Source organism: Dinoponera quadriceps, unplaced genomic scaffold (genome assembly GCF_001313825.1).
Source record: "Dinoponera quadriceps isolate SergipeBrazil2010 unplaced genomic scaffold, ASM131382v1 scaffold5021, whole genome shotgun sequence".
NCBI classification, from domain to species: Eukaryota; Metazoa; Arthropoda; class Insecta; order Hymenoptera; family Formicidae; genus Dinoponera; species Dinoponera quadriceps.
Genome location: NW_014560366.1, coordinates 723,248 through 741,638, shown reverse-complemented (window position 1 = coordinate 741,638; position 18,391 = coordinate 723,248). Strand labels below are relative to the sequence as shown.

General features: G+C 47.2%; 1 protein-coding gene across 1 annotated transcript in view; it reads left to right on the top strand.

Moving 5' to 3' along the window:
• The window catches only part of LOC106750748, a 194,733-nt gene that overhangs the window by 54,852 nt on the left and 121,490 nt on the right, over positions 1-18,391 (top strand). Inside the window, exon 3 of the mRNA XM_014631285.1 lies at positions 1,794-1,977. Coding sequence (XP_014486771.1) covers positions 1,794-1,977 — 184 coding nt within the window. The remainder of the gene's footprint in view (positions 1-1,793; positions 1,978-18,391) is intronic.

Here is an 18,391-nt window from a genome sequence, read left to right as displayed (position 1 = left end):
ATACGTCTCTCAAGGGGGATGAGAATATACAGGTTGTTCCGCGAATAAAACAACAAACCAGCACATTTTGGAGGGCACTCTTAACAAAAAACCACTATACAAACAATGAATCAATTCAGCTCCGTTATCGAGATACTAGATACGTGTCACGAATGTGTGTGACGCTTATTAGGTGCGACACTTATTAATACTTTGCGGCCGGCGAGCGGAAATTCTCTCTCTCTCGAGAGAGAGAGAGAGAGAGATCTCTTTCCCTCGATATCACCGCCGTTTTGTCGTTCCTTCTCGCGCCCAGCGGGAATCAACTAACTCACGTATTTGCCGCCACAGTCCTACGGGGAAATATAATTACGTCTCGACGAAAAGATACGGATACGACCTTTCCTCCCTTCCTTTCTCATTCTCGCTCTCTCTTTGAGTCTGTGCCGACGCCAGGAACAAGATTCGCGCCATTAAGCCACTTTCCTCGCGCCGCTTCTCGTTTGCAGTCGCTCTCTCGTGTCGCGCGAACAAGTGGAAATTAAAGCGCGCGGCCGGGCGAAGTCTCTTTGGAAGTGCGGTTCGTGGGATGGAGCGGAAACGGAGGTGTGATTCAAAGAGCGAGGATGAGAACGGGAAAGAGAACATGCGTACGGGCCCGTTTATGAGAGAGGACGCTCGCTCGGCGATGCTCAAAAGATACCGAGACGTCGGCGGTGATCGTGTGTGATGTAACGGAGAAGACACGACATGTTTACGGCCGCGCTTTAAACGCGTTTGCGCGCGCGAAATAAATCGCGGCTGCCGCTCCCCTGTGCCGTCCGTTCGACCTCACCTTCTTATAACTAATTACTCTTGACGAAGTTCTTATGCTTCATCCATCTAACCTTTCTCTGCGCTAATTACTTGGGAGCGATATTGCCTTCACGTTCCATCCATCAAATCCTACTTTCCTCGGGTTTCTTTCGCAGCTCCGCGGGAAATATATGTGAGGCCGCGTAAATATGACTTTATAGACGCTTCGCTCGCGCCAATTTGTTGCTCAACTTTTTTCCATGCAAATGAGAAATCCGCAGTGAGTGACGATTCATGCTTTTGATATTTCGCCACGGAGACGAACAGTGGAAATTGAATCTTACGCAACGAAAATCGAGCTTTTTCCAATGAAGGAAGATATAAAACGGAGAAGATGTAAACAATAGAAGAGCGTTTTTTTTTTTTTAAGAAATCGCATTTCTCACGAGTCTTACGTTTGCTTTACATAAGAAGCGTCGTGAAAAACGATCCCGATATTAACGAGATGATTCCCGAGAAATGTAATACCGCGGCTTCCAAGACGGCATCCGCGCGCCACAATCGCGGAATATCCCGCGCAACATCCCACGGGAAGCAATTAAGAATCAAATTACACACTATGGCACCTCGCCTCATAATATTGCGCCGAGCTGTCGCGACTCGTCGCCCGAACGGCTGCACGAGGCGCGCCAATGAAACAATACGCGAGCGAGAGAAATATCGTTTATTAGCAGCCAACTCCATTCTCCTTTTTCCACCGCTGCCGTCCTTCGCGCGCAGAAATCGCAGCGCGCCCGAGAGAAACGGAAAAGTTAGACGCGAAGAATACGGAGCAACGGGCGAGTATACGCGAAACTTACCGGGAGGAATTCTGAGAAAATGTCCGCTCGAGGACGCTGCGATGTTAATCCTCGCGAAAAACGCGGGTGAGCGAACTCGTTATGTCATACTTGCGCGCGCGCAATATTCGGCCGGCCGTATTTTCACGCTAACACGATCGCTTTTGTCCCGTGTTTCAGTGTGCAACATAACGCTGGACAGCAGGCAGCTGTTCAGCAAATCGGATCGCGGCTTCGGGCAAATAAAGTCGCCGTATCTCCAAGGGCCCTCGAGGTGTACATACAGATTCGTGCCGGATACCGGGCAGCGGGTCGAGCTGCAGATATATCGACTGGTGTCCATCGGTCGACACAACGGCTCCGCGTAAGTAGCTTTTCGGCGACGCCTTTTCTTTCGATCTTTTCGCCCGTATCGCTAAACCGGAGCGCCCTTTTGCGCCTCGGCGTCGCTCCTTTACAGCCGTAAACTTTACGGCAAAGTATTCGCTGGCGCTTATGCAACACGCCCGATACAGCCGCATAATACGTGCGCACCCGTAACTCGCGTCGCGTTATGATCTGCTCGAAATTTTGAATATACACACGATGCATAATGGAGAATATAGGAAGGATGCACGCGCCACTAAGGAAGTCGGCGGGTGAAATTTATTCGATCGTTTCGACGGGGTGTACTTAACGCATGCGATATCAGCGTCATCGCAAATGTGAGGTGGCGATTTTTCATTCTTTTCTTCTTTCCTTCCAAGTCAAATTTAATTGGCATAATCAAATTAACGAATGATTTGTTATTAAAACGGAAACAGTTTTGTTGTCAGGGTAGAAAAATTCCACCGAGTTAATTTGTTAATTTTCGCCCTCAGAGTGATAAATGAAAAGTTCAAATCTACAAAAAAAAATTTCTACTTGTCATTTTGGGGATTAAAATCAATCGATTTTCCCATCGTCCTTTGATCGATCTTATAAATCGCATAAACGCATTCGCTTGTACATTCACGGGTTAAATATCGTGTATAAAAATTTTCTCTGTCTCTTTTTCCAAATGATTAAAATTCTGCGCCAAAGTGGAGGACGCTCTCGTTGTACGTTTATCGCTCATCAGTAACTCACTGTTTACTTCCGCGTTACTCAAGGGGATGACCATGGCGTCTCTTCTCTTTTCGCGCACGAGTAGTCAACGAGCACGCGGACAGCAGCGCGGAACGATATGATTGGAAATCGCTCTCGTCGATGGTCGTTTCAATTTGTCATACTTCCGCCTTTACGAGACGATAGCTCGGCTCTTAAGTCCCCCTCGACTCTCGCAGGACGACGGGGCGAGGAGTAGTCGGCGGTGACGCCGGCGAAGCTACGAGAGGACAGGCGGGAGGGGTTAGGGAGAAAAATTACTGTTTTCAGAAACCCGCCGGCGCAGCCCCACCTACCCATCCACTCATACACACACGCACACACACCTACACTCGTGTGATCGTCCACTCCAACCACGTTCATGGACAAACTTCGCGACGGTCGGAAGAGGCCTTCGACAAGCCCCGGAAAAGTTCTCGCGATTTTTCGACAAGGTTCGACCCCGCAATCCCCGCGCAACCCCTGGGGCGCGTAGCCTCGACGACGAAGGCGAGGAGCTTACGACGCGTCGAGCATCCTACGAGCTTATTCCGACGGCTTTTGTTCCTATCTCTGGAATACGCAAAGCGCGTTCTCCGCCAGCGTGCAGCATCCGCGAGACGGATGTGTGTTTATAGGGTGCCGAGGTGGTGCGCGGGAACTGGAAGCCAGCGCTTTTGCTGCTACTATTATTCTCCCCGAGGAAGAAATTGCGTTCCCGTTGAATTTTTAGCGAACGCGACGTTAATCTGTATTATATGGACAGCTAATTCTTTTATTTCATGTAATATTCTCGCAGAGGCGCGACATATTGTGCGTCCGATCAAGAAATTGTTTGGCGGTGATAAAATTTCCATCAGTGGTATATAATGTTCCCACGATGACGCGGAAGTATTCTCAGGTCCGACAACGTATCGGCGGAAGTAAATCTGTTGACATTATCATTTATACGAGGGGACACGTGTGTATGTATATATGTATGTATGCCCTATATTTTGGGATAAGCCAGTTTCGAACGAAAGTCTCACGGACCTTATGGCTTTTCGATACCTTCCTGCTTAGTTTGCATATTTTTAGTCGCGGATAACTCGAATCCCACACAGACACGAGATGAGGAAACATTATACTTTACGCTTATATATAAATGAGCCGCCATTAAGCATTTAATCTGTTTTGAATCATCTAAAATTGTCGAGAGAGATACAAGATCTTCGTGCGATAATTTCTTCTAGTCGGACAATCAATACGATTTGTGTCTAAACTTGTACTACATAATGCAACGCTTTGTGAGCGTTCAGTCTCCTCAGCGTCCAACCTCTGTAACATCCAGTCGTCCTACGACGCTCTTCACTCACTTCACTTCGCTTCAGTACGTTGCGCTCGTGACCGCGATCATTTTGACGGTTCAACGGTTAAACGGTCGGTTCAACGGTTTGACGTTTCAGCCATTCAATGATTCAACGATTTAACGACTAAGGAAAAGTACACGATAAATTCCAGCGTAATATACCTGCAAATCTCGAATCAGGCTGTAACGCAATTTTGATGCGCATTTTGCACTATCTAAGAGAATTAGGGGAATTTTAGGGAAATTGTAGAGAATTATAGGGGAATTTAAACGAAAAGATCCGCCGATTAATTCTACACCTTGCATATGTTTACTAAACCCGACGTGCGAAAATCTACCAGCAAAGTAAGTCGCATTGATTTCGAGGGATCTTCTAAACACCCGCTACTTTAAATGTTTATATCCATCACCTATCACTTTTTGTGAACCCAGTTTTCTGACTTACCGAAGTAGCTGGGATTCAAGATCGGCCACATTCTGCGACGGATCTGAAGCAAAAGATACAATTTTCGCTGATTTATTAGGAGTATTAATAATGTAGCGAAAAAAATACGCGTGAATAAAGAGAGTTTATCGTTTGCGACTATTATAACTCAACGATTTTTATGCCCGACAACTGTATCCCAATTTCCGATCGAAACGGTCAATTTCAAGAGTACGGGAAGGTCTATGGACTTACCTTCGAACCGATCTTGCTCGGCCCGAACCGAATCCCTCGGTACAGCGTTCGCGTCCATCGAGACAGCACTCCCGGGAACTGCATCCACCGTGTGGCCACAAACTCTGCCAGATCTGGAACAAAAAGTAAGTTTTCCGGTTAGTTATATCGACGGGTGTATCAGGAATATAGAGGCTCGAGACAGTATATTTCTCTTTTAAACTAATAAAAATAAAAGATAGCCGCCCCCTTAAAAGAGCCTTAAACTAATAAAAATAAAAAGTGGTAGTCGCTTTCAAGCTTAAGCTAATAAAAATAAAAAGTAGCTCAAGACTCTGTATATTTCTTTTTTAAACTAATAAAAATAAAAAAGAGATGGTCAGCTATAAAATTCCGCGAGGGAAATCATACTCGAGACGACTCTAACACGATGATCGCGCGTGTGAACTAACATGACGCGTGTTTGAATCAATTCGAAAATATCTACAATAATGTGAGACCGCTCCCAATACGTTGGACTTTGCATCAAAGTCTGTTGTAATTGTTCATTCGTGCGTGCCTGTTTACATTATACTTCTCGAGGTCACAAAATCGCTGAAAAAAGGCGACAATGAATTTAAAATGGATGAAAAAGCCACGCCTTCTTCAATATAGGATTGCTTATCTAACAACTGCCTGTCGTAATATTCTATTTGCGGACGAGTAAATTACATACTTCATACATTGTTTATCAAAATTGAGATGAAACATTTAAAATGCAAAATTAGCAAGTGTTGAATAACATCGAATAAGCATTTTCTAAAATATCATTGTGATAAAAAAAAAATTTCTGCTAATAGAGTACAGCCATTAAAGCCATCCTTAAAGGCTTTTAACGCGTCCTTCTACTCGAGATAAATCGGCACATCTTCGCGTCTCTTTGCGTTTCCATATAACGCGAAAAACGCGCGACCGGGACTTTCTCGTAATATTACGCGTCTAAGCTAGCATGTGAAATGTAAATCCCGTAGATCATCGTGTAGGTATAGGTGCTACGAAAAGATGCTTGGTAAACGATCCACGCCGCCGTCCGCGACGTGCTAAGTGCGCCGCATTAAACGCACGTAAAAGATGCAAGAGGCCGCGCTTTTTAAGTCCACTTGTTAGCGAGGAAACGGCCGGTAAGCTGAGGGCGAAAAATATCGTTATTCTTGGCCAGGATTCCTCTCTCTCTCCCCCTCGTGTTCCCCGTGCGCAGCGCTCTGAGAAACTGCAACGACCGGAAGAGAGAAACAGCGCCGCCCTCACGAACCGCGCGCGCAAATCCTCCTACACGGGAAAATACTGGCGCCTGATCGGCTTTATCGCGGGAAATCTCGCGAAATTTTAGCATCATTCCTCGGGACGCGCGCGGTACCGCGCTGCGGAATTTCGCGGCTCATTTGCGACGCGTCAGGGAGTCGACGGGCGAGGAATATCGTACGTGAAAGGAGAGAAACAGCCTGCAACAGTCGGGCCAGTAAATCGATAAAATAAAATATTCAAATAATCGTTTAACAGGTGAGCTTTAAATCTGTATCGCGCTGAGTTGACTTCGCATTGTTGAAAGTGAAATTATTGCGAGTCGATATATCGCCCGGGTACGCGCGGAGAATTCATTCGCGCACGCGCACACTGAATACTTGAAAAATATACGCGCGAGACGTACATGAATTCCGCGAACGATTGTTTACGTTTATGTGTGGGTGCGTGCGACGCAGATAACACGTTCAAATAAGCATTTCGTACGAAAATGTTGCTTGTTAAATTGCGCACTTAGTTATCATTTGTTAAATTGCACCTTTAGGGTGGGATTTAACGTTTATATGAGTGAGATTGAAATACCTGGTTTTATAATAGTTTACGCAACGCATGACGCTGAATTAATATCACACAGGACGAAGCATAGGACAGAGTTGGAAATATGACAAACGACACATGTTACACGGCGCGGTCGTGTAATACGTGTGTAGTTCATGCTCGTTAAGTTATAATTAATGTAACTTTCCGGGGCTTCTCTATGCGCGCCGCCATAACAGGTTCCTTGTGTTGTTATGTGTCACGTTTCCCGCGTCCTTCAAAGGACCCAGACTTGATCACTGATTAAGGAGAATTACGTTATCGTGCGTATCGCTCACCCTCCTGTCACGTCCACGTGCCATGTTCACTTTCCGAGAAGGGAGATAAAGAAATCTGTGGCCGTGTTCTGGACGCACCTGATGAACGCTAAACGTGTCTTTCTGATTTTCAAGCTGAACGTTATACGTTATAGAGTTGCCAAATATCTAAATTACCGAACATTTCTTTTTGCGGAACAAAATTAATTGGACAAAATCGGACAGAAACACTAATCATAAAATTAGATTAAATACAAAATTTAGTAAACGATATTAATAAAATTTAATAAGCAATATAATTGATATTTTTTTATATCATTTAATATAAAATCTATTTGATTACTAATGAAATATATTTTATTAACATAAAATTCAACAATGTTTCGCACATTGTAAATTTGTACGTTCACATAAATCGTCGTTCATTTGTACATATATCGTTCCGCTTCCTTTCCGGCGAACATCCTTTCACGAGCGCGAATCGTCTATCTTACGGCTGTCCCAAGCAGGCAGGACTTCACGGGGCCCTCCTCGGCTGCACTCATAGCAGCCTGATAATGGGACGCGAATTTCGAGGAAAGGAACAAAGCGCGCAGACCACCCGGGCCATACCCGTGTTCGGCCGAAAACCGGAAGATGTAGATGCTCTTAATCCCGAATGCCGAGCCACGGTCACCTCGTTGTACGTGCGCGTTCTCGATGAGACGCAATTGGGTCAGGTCCTCGGCCTGGACATGCACTTCATTCCGCGAGCGTCGCTCGTGAACGAGCCACGATACGATTTCAGCTCCGACGTCGTATTAAGTGACCGCTATAGTCAGTGATATCCTCGAGGGAAAATCGAAAGCGACCCCGAGTGTGTGACGCTCATCTCCTCTCTCTCTCTCTCTCTCTCCAGCACAGCTGCACATCGCGGCGGTTGCCGCCCTAAACCGCTCGTTCGCTTCACGGCGAAAGTACGACTTTAATATTCTCTCGTGCGGGAAGAGAAGGAAAAGTTCGCTCGAAAAAATGCGGACGCGGGAAATATGGTTTCTTTAATGACCATAAAGTGATAAGCAAGTCGCGAATTAAATATAAACGCTTTTCTTTCTCGTCTCGTTCTCCCGTTTGAGGAAGAAAATGATAACAATGATACTGGAATTTCGCGCGCATGCACGCGTGAGACCTAACGAGCGCAGTGTTGAGGACGGTTAACAATTCTAACGATCCTGACGATCCCACGAGAATTGATTTCGCGCGAAAACAATGCGAGTGCCAAATCCGCGGCGATATTATTCTCGGCGCGCTCAAATTAACCGTGCGGAATTAATTAGCGGGCTTTATCGGACGCTGTACGAATTTCGTACTTTCCCCCGCTCGTAAAGTTTCGGGGATGCGCATTCTCGAAAATTGGTTCACACAACACGCCCGGCAAACGGATAATATATTCGCCCCCGTTTAGAGATCGCGCAAATTAACCGTGGAATACCGCTATCAATGTTCTAGAAATCATCCCGCTGGCGCTGAATGCCACACATTTGTATCGTCTTTATTATTCTCCCGTTCCCGCGATACGTGTGTGTGTGTGTGTGTGTGTCTCGCTATGTATATCCATCTATCTGTCCATAAAGTTAATTAATTCGTAATAATGAATGGAGTGTCCGTACGGGAAATACATAACACTATAGAAATCGTCGAATATCAATTTGCGAAATTGAATGATCGAACGATCAAATGCGGGACGCTAGGACAGAGAGAGAGATAGATAAAGAGACAGAGTGACAGAGTCAGAAACATAGATAGAGAGAGAGTGGATTAATTTAGATAACCACAGGCATTTAATTTCAACCCAAGCTGGAGTCCTGTCAAGTAATAACCGCGTAATTGCGGTTCGCAAAAGAAGCGCCGCTCTCCTTCCGCCGAAAATTCCCGGCGCCGATTCGTTCGCGATGAAAAAATACGAGAGGCTAATTAAAACATTTCATGGATTATCTCGCCGTGCGCGAAAGAGAAGCTCGCGCGTCCTATCTATTCATCTCTCTCTCTCTCTCTCTCTTGCTCGCTCGTCTCCCACGGGAGATATTAACCTGCAGAATGCTGAAAAATTGTCACGGCTGGCACGCACGTGCAGCGCCGTCCTACTCTTCGCCTCCCCCTCGGCGTAATTAATTCATCGCGATATCGCACGAGAGGTAACTCGAATTACCCATGAGGTGCGCCGCGAATATTCCGGCCGGCTTGTTGACGGATGTGCATGCGACAAGCCGGGGATTTCGTCCGTCAGTCTGCGAAACTGCGGCGGCGGTACCGCCGTTCCGACCCTCGCGCATTCCTCCCCGTTCTTATACTTCACTCTTCCGTCTTGTTGGCCTAGCCGCGTACACGCGGTCACGGGGGAGGGTGTGGGGCAAAATTACGTCGCTCAGCAGAACACTATCGAGTGGGGAATAGAATGAGTCTCGCGGGTGATGGATGACCTTAATTTCGCTATGATTACCGGCGGCTCGGGAATTTCTATGAAAATCGCTCGGGGCTGGTTCTTTCACACGATCCCGACCGCCTGCGAGCCACCCTTCGACTTCTTCTCGTCCCCAATCCCCGTGTCCCTCCACCCCCCGCGCCTCCTGCGTGTTTCGTATCTCGTTCGTTCTTTCTCGTCCCGCTTCCTCTCTTTCTTTCGTTCTTTCTTTCTGCGACTGCCACGTACGCGGATTAATACCTCCTCGTTCGAATTTCTCGTGTCTCACGGCGCACGAACTACGTAGCGTCGAAAGCGCGTCTTTCGGGGCGAATGAGGGATCACGTTCGATATTAAACGACGTGGATTAACAGATCGCTTAACGACTCATTGAAGCACGACGACGATCCAGAACTTGGGGGGAGAGCGAAAAGAGGGGAAGAAACAGGCACTTTCCGCGCGATTACCGAGGTAGGAGAATGACACCGCCGTTTAAGGGATAAACTTGTAAAGGCTGTTATCTCAAATTAACGCTTCAGTCGGCGCGCTTGACGGACGCGGTGGGTGAATTTTCTTAATTGTTCCGACGTACTCGCGAGACGCAGAGAAACGTGAAATTCGCCTTTACGCCGCGCGTATTTTTTACACGGTGCGTTTTACATCGCGAAGATGCTCGCAAGTAACGGCGCCGGCGAAATTAGCGCTCGCAAAATACGGAACGTGTTAAACCGCGACTTGTCGCTCTCTATTAGCGTTATTATATAGAGGTATCCATAAGCGATTCAATATTTGCAAGACTGTTATTCTCATCAATTTCTGCTTGGACCTATGCGGTATATAAACAATATTCTTTTAGAATGGAATCAACTTTATTACGCTCCAGGATAAATTAGTAAAGTAAATCCTGTAAGAACGACAATTAAAATTCAAATGCAAATAATACGGCTCTCAGGATATCCAATCAATAGAGAAATTAAGGGCAAGCAAGAGCCAATCTCGTTGATGGAATTGCGAGCAGTTTAATGCAGCAATCAGAAATACAAATACGTATCGCGAACGTTTCAATCACAAATTTAGACTATCCTCAATGCCAAATACGAAAATGATGAATAAATGTATAATTAAAAATTCATTATTCATTCGTCCATGACCCTGAATGTCTGTTACCAGGCAGATATGGTTTATCGATCAGTCGTCAACAGAACCGAGGATACATAATAGGTTGTATTGCATCAAGGTCTGCTTATAAACAACTGAAAATACAATTAAAATGAATACACGATGAAGGTGCAGTTATTCTTAGTATGCAATGAGGATAAAGATATTTAATTTAAAATATCATTAGTTAAAAACTAGAAGCTTTTTTTGTCTGCAGACTTATAAATATGTTTTATATACTTGAAATATTTGATTATTTGTGGATGTGTGTCTCTCACATTTATATCCGAGATTGGAAGAGCGTTCTCCAGCGAAAGTAACTCTGAATACGACGCTAAAATGTGATTCGTCAGCGCTTGGGACCGAAATTCCGACCCGAGCAAAATGGTAAGCGTGAACGACAACACGCGTTCCAACGATAAATTTTCCCTCCCACTTTCGGAAAAACATGTTGAAGCGCTTTAATTTCCTCGCAAACTCCCACGCGAGTCCGGAGCCCTACTATACTTGAAGTTTCGAGCTATCCGCGGCACCGAGATTACGTGCTTCGCGCGCATTTAGAATAGTACAAGCAAAAAAAAAGTATACATATATTTCCTCTATTCGCTCCACCGGTGAGAGGCTGGCTCATTGCGAGCCGTACACGACGATAAGGAGAATTCAAGCGGATATAAATTCGTTCAAGGTGCCGCTATCAATTCCGTCCTCGCGTCCCAGGTTGTTTCATATAAGCCCCCGAAAAAAAGGAACACGCCTTTCTTGGGGGATGCCAGCTCGTATAACGATAATTTCCGTTCGAAGAGTTCATCTCGTCCCGCCCTGCGGAAAGGGCGGCTCGGCCGAGCGGGGAGTATTATACTCGGGGGCTAAGGTTTAAGTAGCTTCATAAATTACGCCACTTTTACGGTAAGATTACCTAATCCGCGCCAGGAGCGGTTTCAGGCCGCGCACGGAAAGCGAACTTCGCCATCCGGGAATTTATGCCTCCCGACGTCTCGAACGCAAAGTGACATCGCGCGTTAGACCGAAGTAAGTTTCACGTCGTGGAAAAGTATTAGGGCGATTCATCCCAACTACGCTCGTTCCGGGGATGTACGGCTCGTCGCAAAATTACAGCCGACGGGCGGAGACGGCCGCTCGGAGCCACCTGCGAGCACGCGGCGACGAGCCGTGTTCCGCGGTTTCATGATTCGCCGAAATATACGTCGGATTATAGCCCTTCACAATAATACTAAATACGAGTGCCGTCGCGCGCAGGAGACGGGCCGCGCGAAAAAACTGAATAATTCATAACTTCGTAGGATTTCGGACAAGCGAAGCCGTTCTGCACGCGCGGATCTCCCAGAAGTAATATGTAAATCCGACGCGATATGTAAATCGCGTTGTCTCGCTCGAGATCATTTCTTTAAATCAAGCGTACGCCCTCTGTCTTCCTTCTCCCTCTCTGCCTCTCATTACGGTTTTCCGCGTTTTCGCGCGGTAAGACGCGCGGCCAGCACGCACGTAAGATTGTCATAATTCACGCGTCGCATCACGGAGCCGCGGGAATAATACGATTACATATGTACATCACGTCCGCCGCTAGAATATCACACTATACAATTCCTCCTGAAATTCGACGTTTCGCTCCCGAGGCGCATCGTGCGCACCAACGCCGGTGCTTACCGCGCGAGCAGTAATAATATATGCCGAGCACACTTCGTGAATTGTTTGCCTGCTATGTACACTTATCAAATTAGACACTCGCTTCGTTGATAAATCTAACACGAGCGTTTGGTTGCCGTGCGACGTTCGTTACGCGCGACGTAAATAATGCACGCGCGGTAAACGCGGCGAACGTGTTGTGAGAGCTCGCGCGCGCTTTCTGCAAGCGTTAAAGCATCTCTTTCTCCCCTTCTTTCTCTCTCTCTCTCTCTCGGCCCGAAATTTCATTTGGTCCTATAACGGGAAAACGAATAAAACCGGATATGTGGCAGCATCTGTGGTGCCTGAGAGTCCTCGACTCGATTAATAATCGTTACCGATAACCGCGGTAGCGATTTTTCCCTAATGAATTCGCCGAGTGATTTTCGTCGAAAACGATACTGAAAATGCATTAATAAATTGCCCGATATTTTATAATATTAAATATTAACTCTGAGTGCGAAGTACTTCAGAGCTAAACGATCGTTGAGAATGAAGTACTTTATCGTAAATTAATCGGTGAAAGAAAGAAAAAAAACTGAAAGCAATTGGTGCATTCGGGACTACATCCGCTCGTTGAACGCTCACTGAGCTTTTGTATTCGATCGGTGTATTCTGTTAGATCTAAAAATATACACCAATCAGATGCAAGAGCTTACTAATGGAATTATTATGAAAGGGATTAAGATTCGGCGCGGTTCGCTTCTAAACGCGAACAATGAGCGGACGTCGCATAGACGAGCGCGCGGTAGCCGCGCGAGCGATTTTTATCAGCTGTCGACCGTTGATCTATACGCTTCTGGAAATAATGCGCCTGCAGTTACTGCCGGTGTGATTTTACGATCGACTGGCGCGGACGAGACAATGGGCCCCCGTTATTTATTAGCTCGAATCTCCCCGTGCATTATGCGCGATCGAATCCGTCTGGATCGCGGCGAACCCGCGCGGATGCGAGCGTGCGTGATTGGCCCGTGGTTTATGCACGGTTTAGGCGGCTTTTCAATACGGCATCACGATGAAATAAATCATTAGCATGCGCGCAGCCCGCAACCGACTATTATGGTTAAATAATCGCGTTATTGTAACTGATGGCGCACCGGTTCCATTCTAAAAAGCGTGTTATCTAATTCCGGCTCGATGATGTGCCAAACCGATCGACCGATAACGCCCGTTATTCTCGTTTTTCGCCTCGCATTTTTTGCCTGAATGCTGGTAATTTAACAAGAGAAGGAAACAATGCACACACACGTACGCAAGCGAGAGCGCGCGAAAATAGCTCGATTGTAGCACCGAATGTTTGCGCGACAATATCGCCTACGCGAACAACGCGGAAAGAACCAGGAAGGTTGATTTTCACTATCTACGCCCGTTCCACTTCACCAGGTACAACGCATTCGCGAAAAGCGTCATCTTACAAAGCGTGATTCTCTCTCGAAGAGCGTCGAGTCTCGGCGGCGAGATCCGACGGGAGTCATCGAATCATAACGCTTGGCAGGCGCGCCGGACGGAACATAACAGCGTTTCCGATGACAATACGACGAAATCAGTCGGCAATTAGCGAGCCGCGAGGCTCTCCGACCGCGTCATTGTTTCCGATTCTCGTTTCGACTTGAATAGCCGCCGGCTTCGGCGCGACCGTTTCGTTCTCCGACCCTCTATTCTCGCGGAGGGAAGGGGGAAGGGAAAGGGAGAGGATAGTCTTGTTTTCAGAAAACTTCCGATCCAATTCGCCAACTTTCCACATTACGACAATGCCGTGTGCGGGCTCGAGGACGCGTGGAGTAGTCTTTCACCCGTTCGAGAGTAAATGAGACTGGCGCGGAGAGAAGCAGACGCCCGGTAAGAGCGTGGAAAAGAGGACAGACGCGCGGAGGACCGTCCCCTCGGCTTTACCGCTGATTACACGCTCCGCTACTGGCTGAAATTCGTCTCGCCAGAAATAAATTAGTTAATGGATCGTTTTTGGTCTGCCGACGCACCCCGACGAGTCGGGCGCGCGCGAACGCGACGGCAATTCTGCACGACTGTGGAGAAAGAGAGGAGGAAAAAAGGTAAAAAAAAAAAACTCTGTCCTCGTGACGAACGAGGCATCCACTGAGGATCGTCGGTGATCTCGAGGCTGTGTAGGTTCGAGGATTCGAAGAGCCGAGAGGACCGAATCCGTTGTAGGACTGCACGAGCCCGCGGAACTTTCCGAGATATTAAAGACGTAAAAATACACGAGCTTTGCCGATCGGACGGAAATTACCAAAGACATCGCGAAGTTTTGCATACTGCGCGTTCCATTTGATAAAAATCCCTGAAACGGCGGTAGCAGCTCGGAACGCGGGGGAAGCGCTCTCGGGGCAGCAACAAAGGGATCCCCCCCCCCCAGCGAAATGCAAATTATTGTTTCACTTATTCAACAGCGCAAGAGGGATTTAATTTTTTCAAGTGCAGCGATGGAGCAGAGAGGCGTTTGCGCGCCCGCGGAAAAACGAACGCTTAACGCGCGTGAACTTCGTCGCGGACGCACTCTCGCGTAATTCCGCGCGTAAAACCCGCGCCGGAGACGGTGGAGGGGCGGCTTCGCGCGAAATGTCCGAAACGCCGCGTTACCATCGTTCCTTTACCGTCTCATTAGCGACAAATAAAATCACGCCTGGCGAATTGGACTGCCGCGCGTACTCGTGCGTAGCTGAAAGAGCGCGATCGCAGAAAAACACTCGCCGCCGCGGGGCGTATCGACGCCACGCCGGAAGCCAGAAATGGCAAAGTTTTCGCTTATCCGCGCTCGTTTGCGCCCTGCAGATCGCCGCCCGGATTAACGAGGCACGATCGATGGGACGCGTCCGCCGCCGCCACCGTCGATTCGGCTGTCGCCCGATTTTCGAGAGCTCGCGGGGTAGATCTATGCGCTTCATCCCCGGTCTAACCGACGGCACTGGAATCGTCCTGATCGTTAGAAATTTGATTTCACGCTCGCCGCATCCATAACATCCTCCCGGCGCGAACACGAGCAGCGCGAACGGCAGTAATAGTACATGGAAAATAGGCTTTCGCGGCGCACGTACTGGGTGGAACGCAAAACTCGGCCGCGGATTATCCAAGCGAGACGGCGAGCGCGTTCGAGATGCGTCGGCTCTTACGTCGTATCCTGTTCTGAGAAAACGTTGCCATCGCGGTAGCTAAAAGCATTAGGTAGATTCCGCCTTCGAAGTTCCGGAGGCCGACGACGGAAAAATAGATCGTTCCTGCCTCGCTGATTTATCGATCAAAACGGTTGCTCCGCGGAATTCCATCGTGTCGCGTGGGAAAAAGAATTATTGACGACTTCGGCATCCGGTATTGTTTCCTGCGCGAAGATCGAAAATGCGGAGTATAGTTTCTTTTATTTCCTCCCCTCTTTATAGCCCACCGCGGCCTCCCATCCCGCCTCGCCGTCTAACGCGTACGCCGCGCGCAAATGCATCGCACGCCGGCGAATGCCGCTTTTTTATGGAGCACCCAGTGTATGCGCATGTGCGCGTACATAACGTTCTCTCGTACTCTCATTTTCCGTTACTCTCCGCGTCTACCTGATGTAACGGGCGTAGTCCCAGCGCGAAATAACTCGCATAAATCACCGATGGTTACATAGATACATTTCGTGCGATTCCACTGGCGGCGATGTTTTAATAAAACCCAACGAGGCCCAATTATTCAACTCGGCGACCTCGGTCCTCGCGTCCTCCGGTGACCCGTATACACACGTACTAAAATCCCCCGCTTTTACCGAAATAGTTTTGTTCGGCTATTTTGCATTTTATTCGGGCCGAAGGGAGAGGGGCAGAGGAGAGGAGAGGAGGGAGGAGAGAGAGGCATTAGACCATTTGTCACTTTTATTCCTATCGTGTGTAGCTTGTAAAGGTATTTCAGGATTTTCGACAAAAACGATTGGCAAGTAACGTGACAAATAGCCGTCATTCCTTCTCGCAGTCGACGCCGAAGCCGCGGATTATGTTACGCTTGTTTGGACAGCCGTTACGCGTTAAAAATTGCATCCACCCTCGAAGTTTTCCCCTCGCGGCCCCTAGCCTTCGTCCGCTCTCCCTAGCCCCTCGCGATAATCTCAAATCACACAAGCCGGCAACGTCAACTGGAAGACAGAGAAATGGTTTCGCGAACAGCGGCTCGACGTTGACAAACATCGAGCGCACCGTTCTCAAGCAGTAACCTCCGACACGAGGTGGATGTCAAAAACACACGTGAAACTTTGATACAAGCCTGACAGCTTCCGGTCACGAGATCCGAGCGCGGATATCCGAGAATCTGAAATCCAAGCGACGCGCACATCCCATCGTTATGAACGGAAAGAATGGAAGTCAGGACGTCGGCGGAGAATAAAGTGAAAAAAGTTCGCAGTCCTCTCGCAGTGTCCTCTCTCTCTCTCTCTTTTCTCTCTCTACTTCGACCACCTTTTCAGCCCCTTTGCTCTTCTCGCCACCCTAGCCTCGTTATTCTTTTAAGCTCCCTGTGCAGCAGATCGTTTCCTTCGTCCGAGGAGAAGGAGAGAGGAGGAATCCTTCTTGTTGATTTATTCGACGAAGGAGTTAGAAGAAAATTATGTGGGTCTTAGCATGCCCCGGCCAATTGCGCTTTTTTTCCCCCCTTTATCGACTGATCAAAGTCGAATCTCTGACGGAATATTCCATCGTCGGAGGTGCAATTTCATCGGCGGTATTTTTTCAAGCATCTCGAGATTGCTAACGCGGGGCAGCCGGCTCTCGCGAAGCATCGGGTAACTCTTGATTACCAAAGAGTAAAAAAGTCCTCGAGGTACTACTTCCTTAACGAAAGATAATTATCAGATATACATATATATACATATATACATATATATATACATGTACATTTGCGTAATTTACATTTAGGAGCGGGCTGAGAGCCTCGTTGAACTCGAAATAAATGCAATTGAAGCTAAAGTAAATAAGACTCTTGACTGGCCAATTGTTCGTTACGGTTCAGTAAATTGAAGTTCACGATTTAAAAGCCGAAGTGATCAACTTAACGGCGCGTCGGCGAAGAGTCACTCGTGCCTTCACAACGAAATTACTGCAATGTCTGTTCCGCCGCTGTTTAAGGACCGGACGACCCTCCGTTGTCCGATTAATTTCTCCCGGTACCACTCGGCAGTGAAATATGGTTCACCGTCTGACTTATCGTTGAGATATACTACTTACTAAAATACACTCGCTCTCCCGTTCCTTGTGTAGAAACGGATTTTCACATATCGCGACAATTACCTATGATATATTCTTGATAATATATGCTATGATAAATGTTAAAAACGAAGAAATGTAAAAGAACAACAATAACATTGTTTTCTTAGGTTCTAAATCTTAATTACATTTCTCCGACTTTTAACATTTCTTCTATTTCACAGTGCTTGACTCTCAATTCGAACGTTGGATACAACGCTCATTATTAGATATTATTAATGAAGCGAATGAAAAAAAAAAAAAACAGACGCGATTTTATTACAGCAGCTGCGAAAGCACAGGCCGTACTCTTTATCGATTTTCCGGTCTACGGAAAAGGAGGGAAAGGGAGAGAAAGGTCAGCGCACCTTTAAAACTTTATCAGCCTCTTATACCGCCGTTTCGTCGTTTCCTGAGAAAATCACTTAACATAGGATGAACCATACCGACGTTCCTGACATGTGCCAGGTGAAGATAGTGTAAAGCACTGTGGTTGGAAGTGCGGTTCTCTCGTCTGCGGATCCGCGGGCGCGCAGGCATTACGCGGACCCGGTAATTTATTCCACTTTCAGCGAAATCAACATTTTCATTCCAACAGCGATTCCACGAAATGTCGAGGATGAATAATTTCCTATCTTGCGCGGAGGGAAAATAAAATATACCCGGGAAAATCCGCGAGAGGTTTATTTCAATAACTCCTTTCCTTCCCTCCGCCTCTGATCGATTAAACATTATTAAAAACGCCATACGTCCGGACCAAGCTGATTTGTTTCGCATAAAATGGGAAAAACGTTGCAATTCATATTATATCGTGAGAAAAGCGTGAAGGTAGAGGAAGAAGAAAGGTGAAAGAGAGAGAAAGAAAGTGGGATAGAGACTGGAAGGGAAATTTTTCTTTACAAATGTCGCGACGAGCGTGGACATATTTTAATTCGCGCTTCAGCCCGCCCGGGAACCACTTTCTTCGAGCATAACCCCGCTGGTGGAATTTAACTTGCGATTTGCGCAAGAAGACGTACGGTGGGCTACGGTA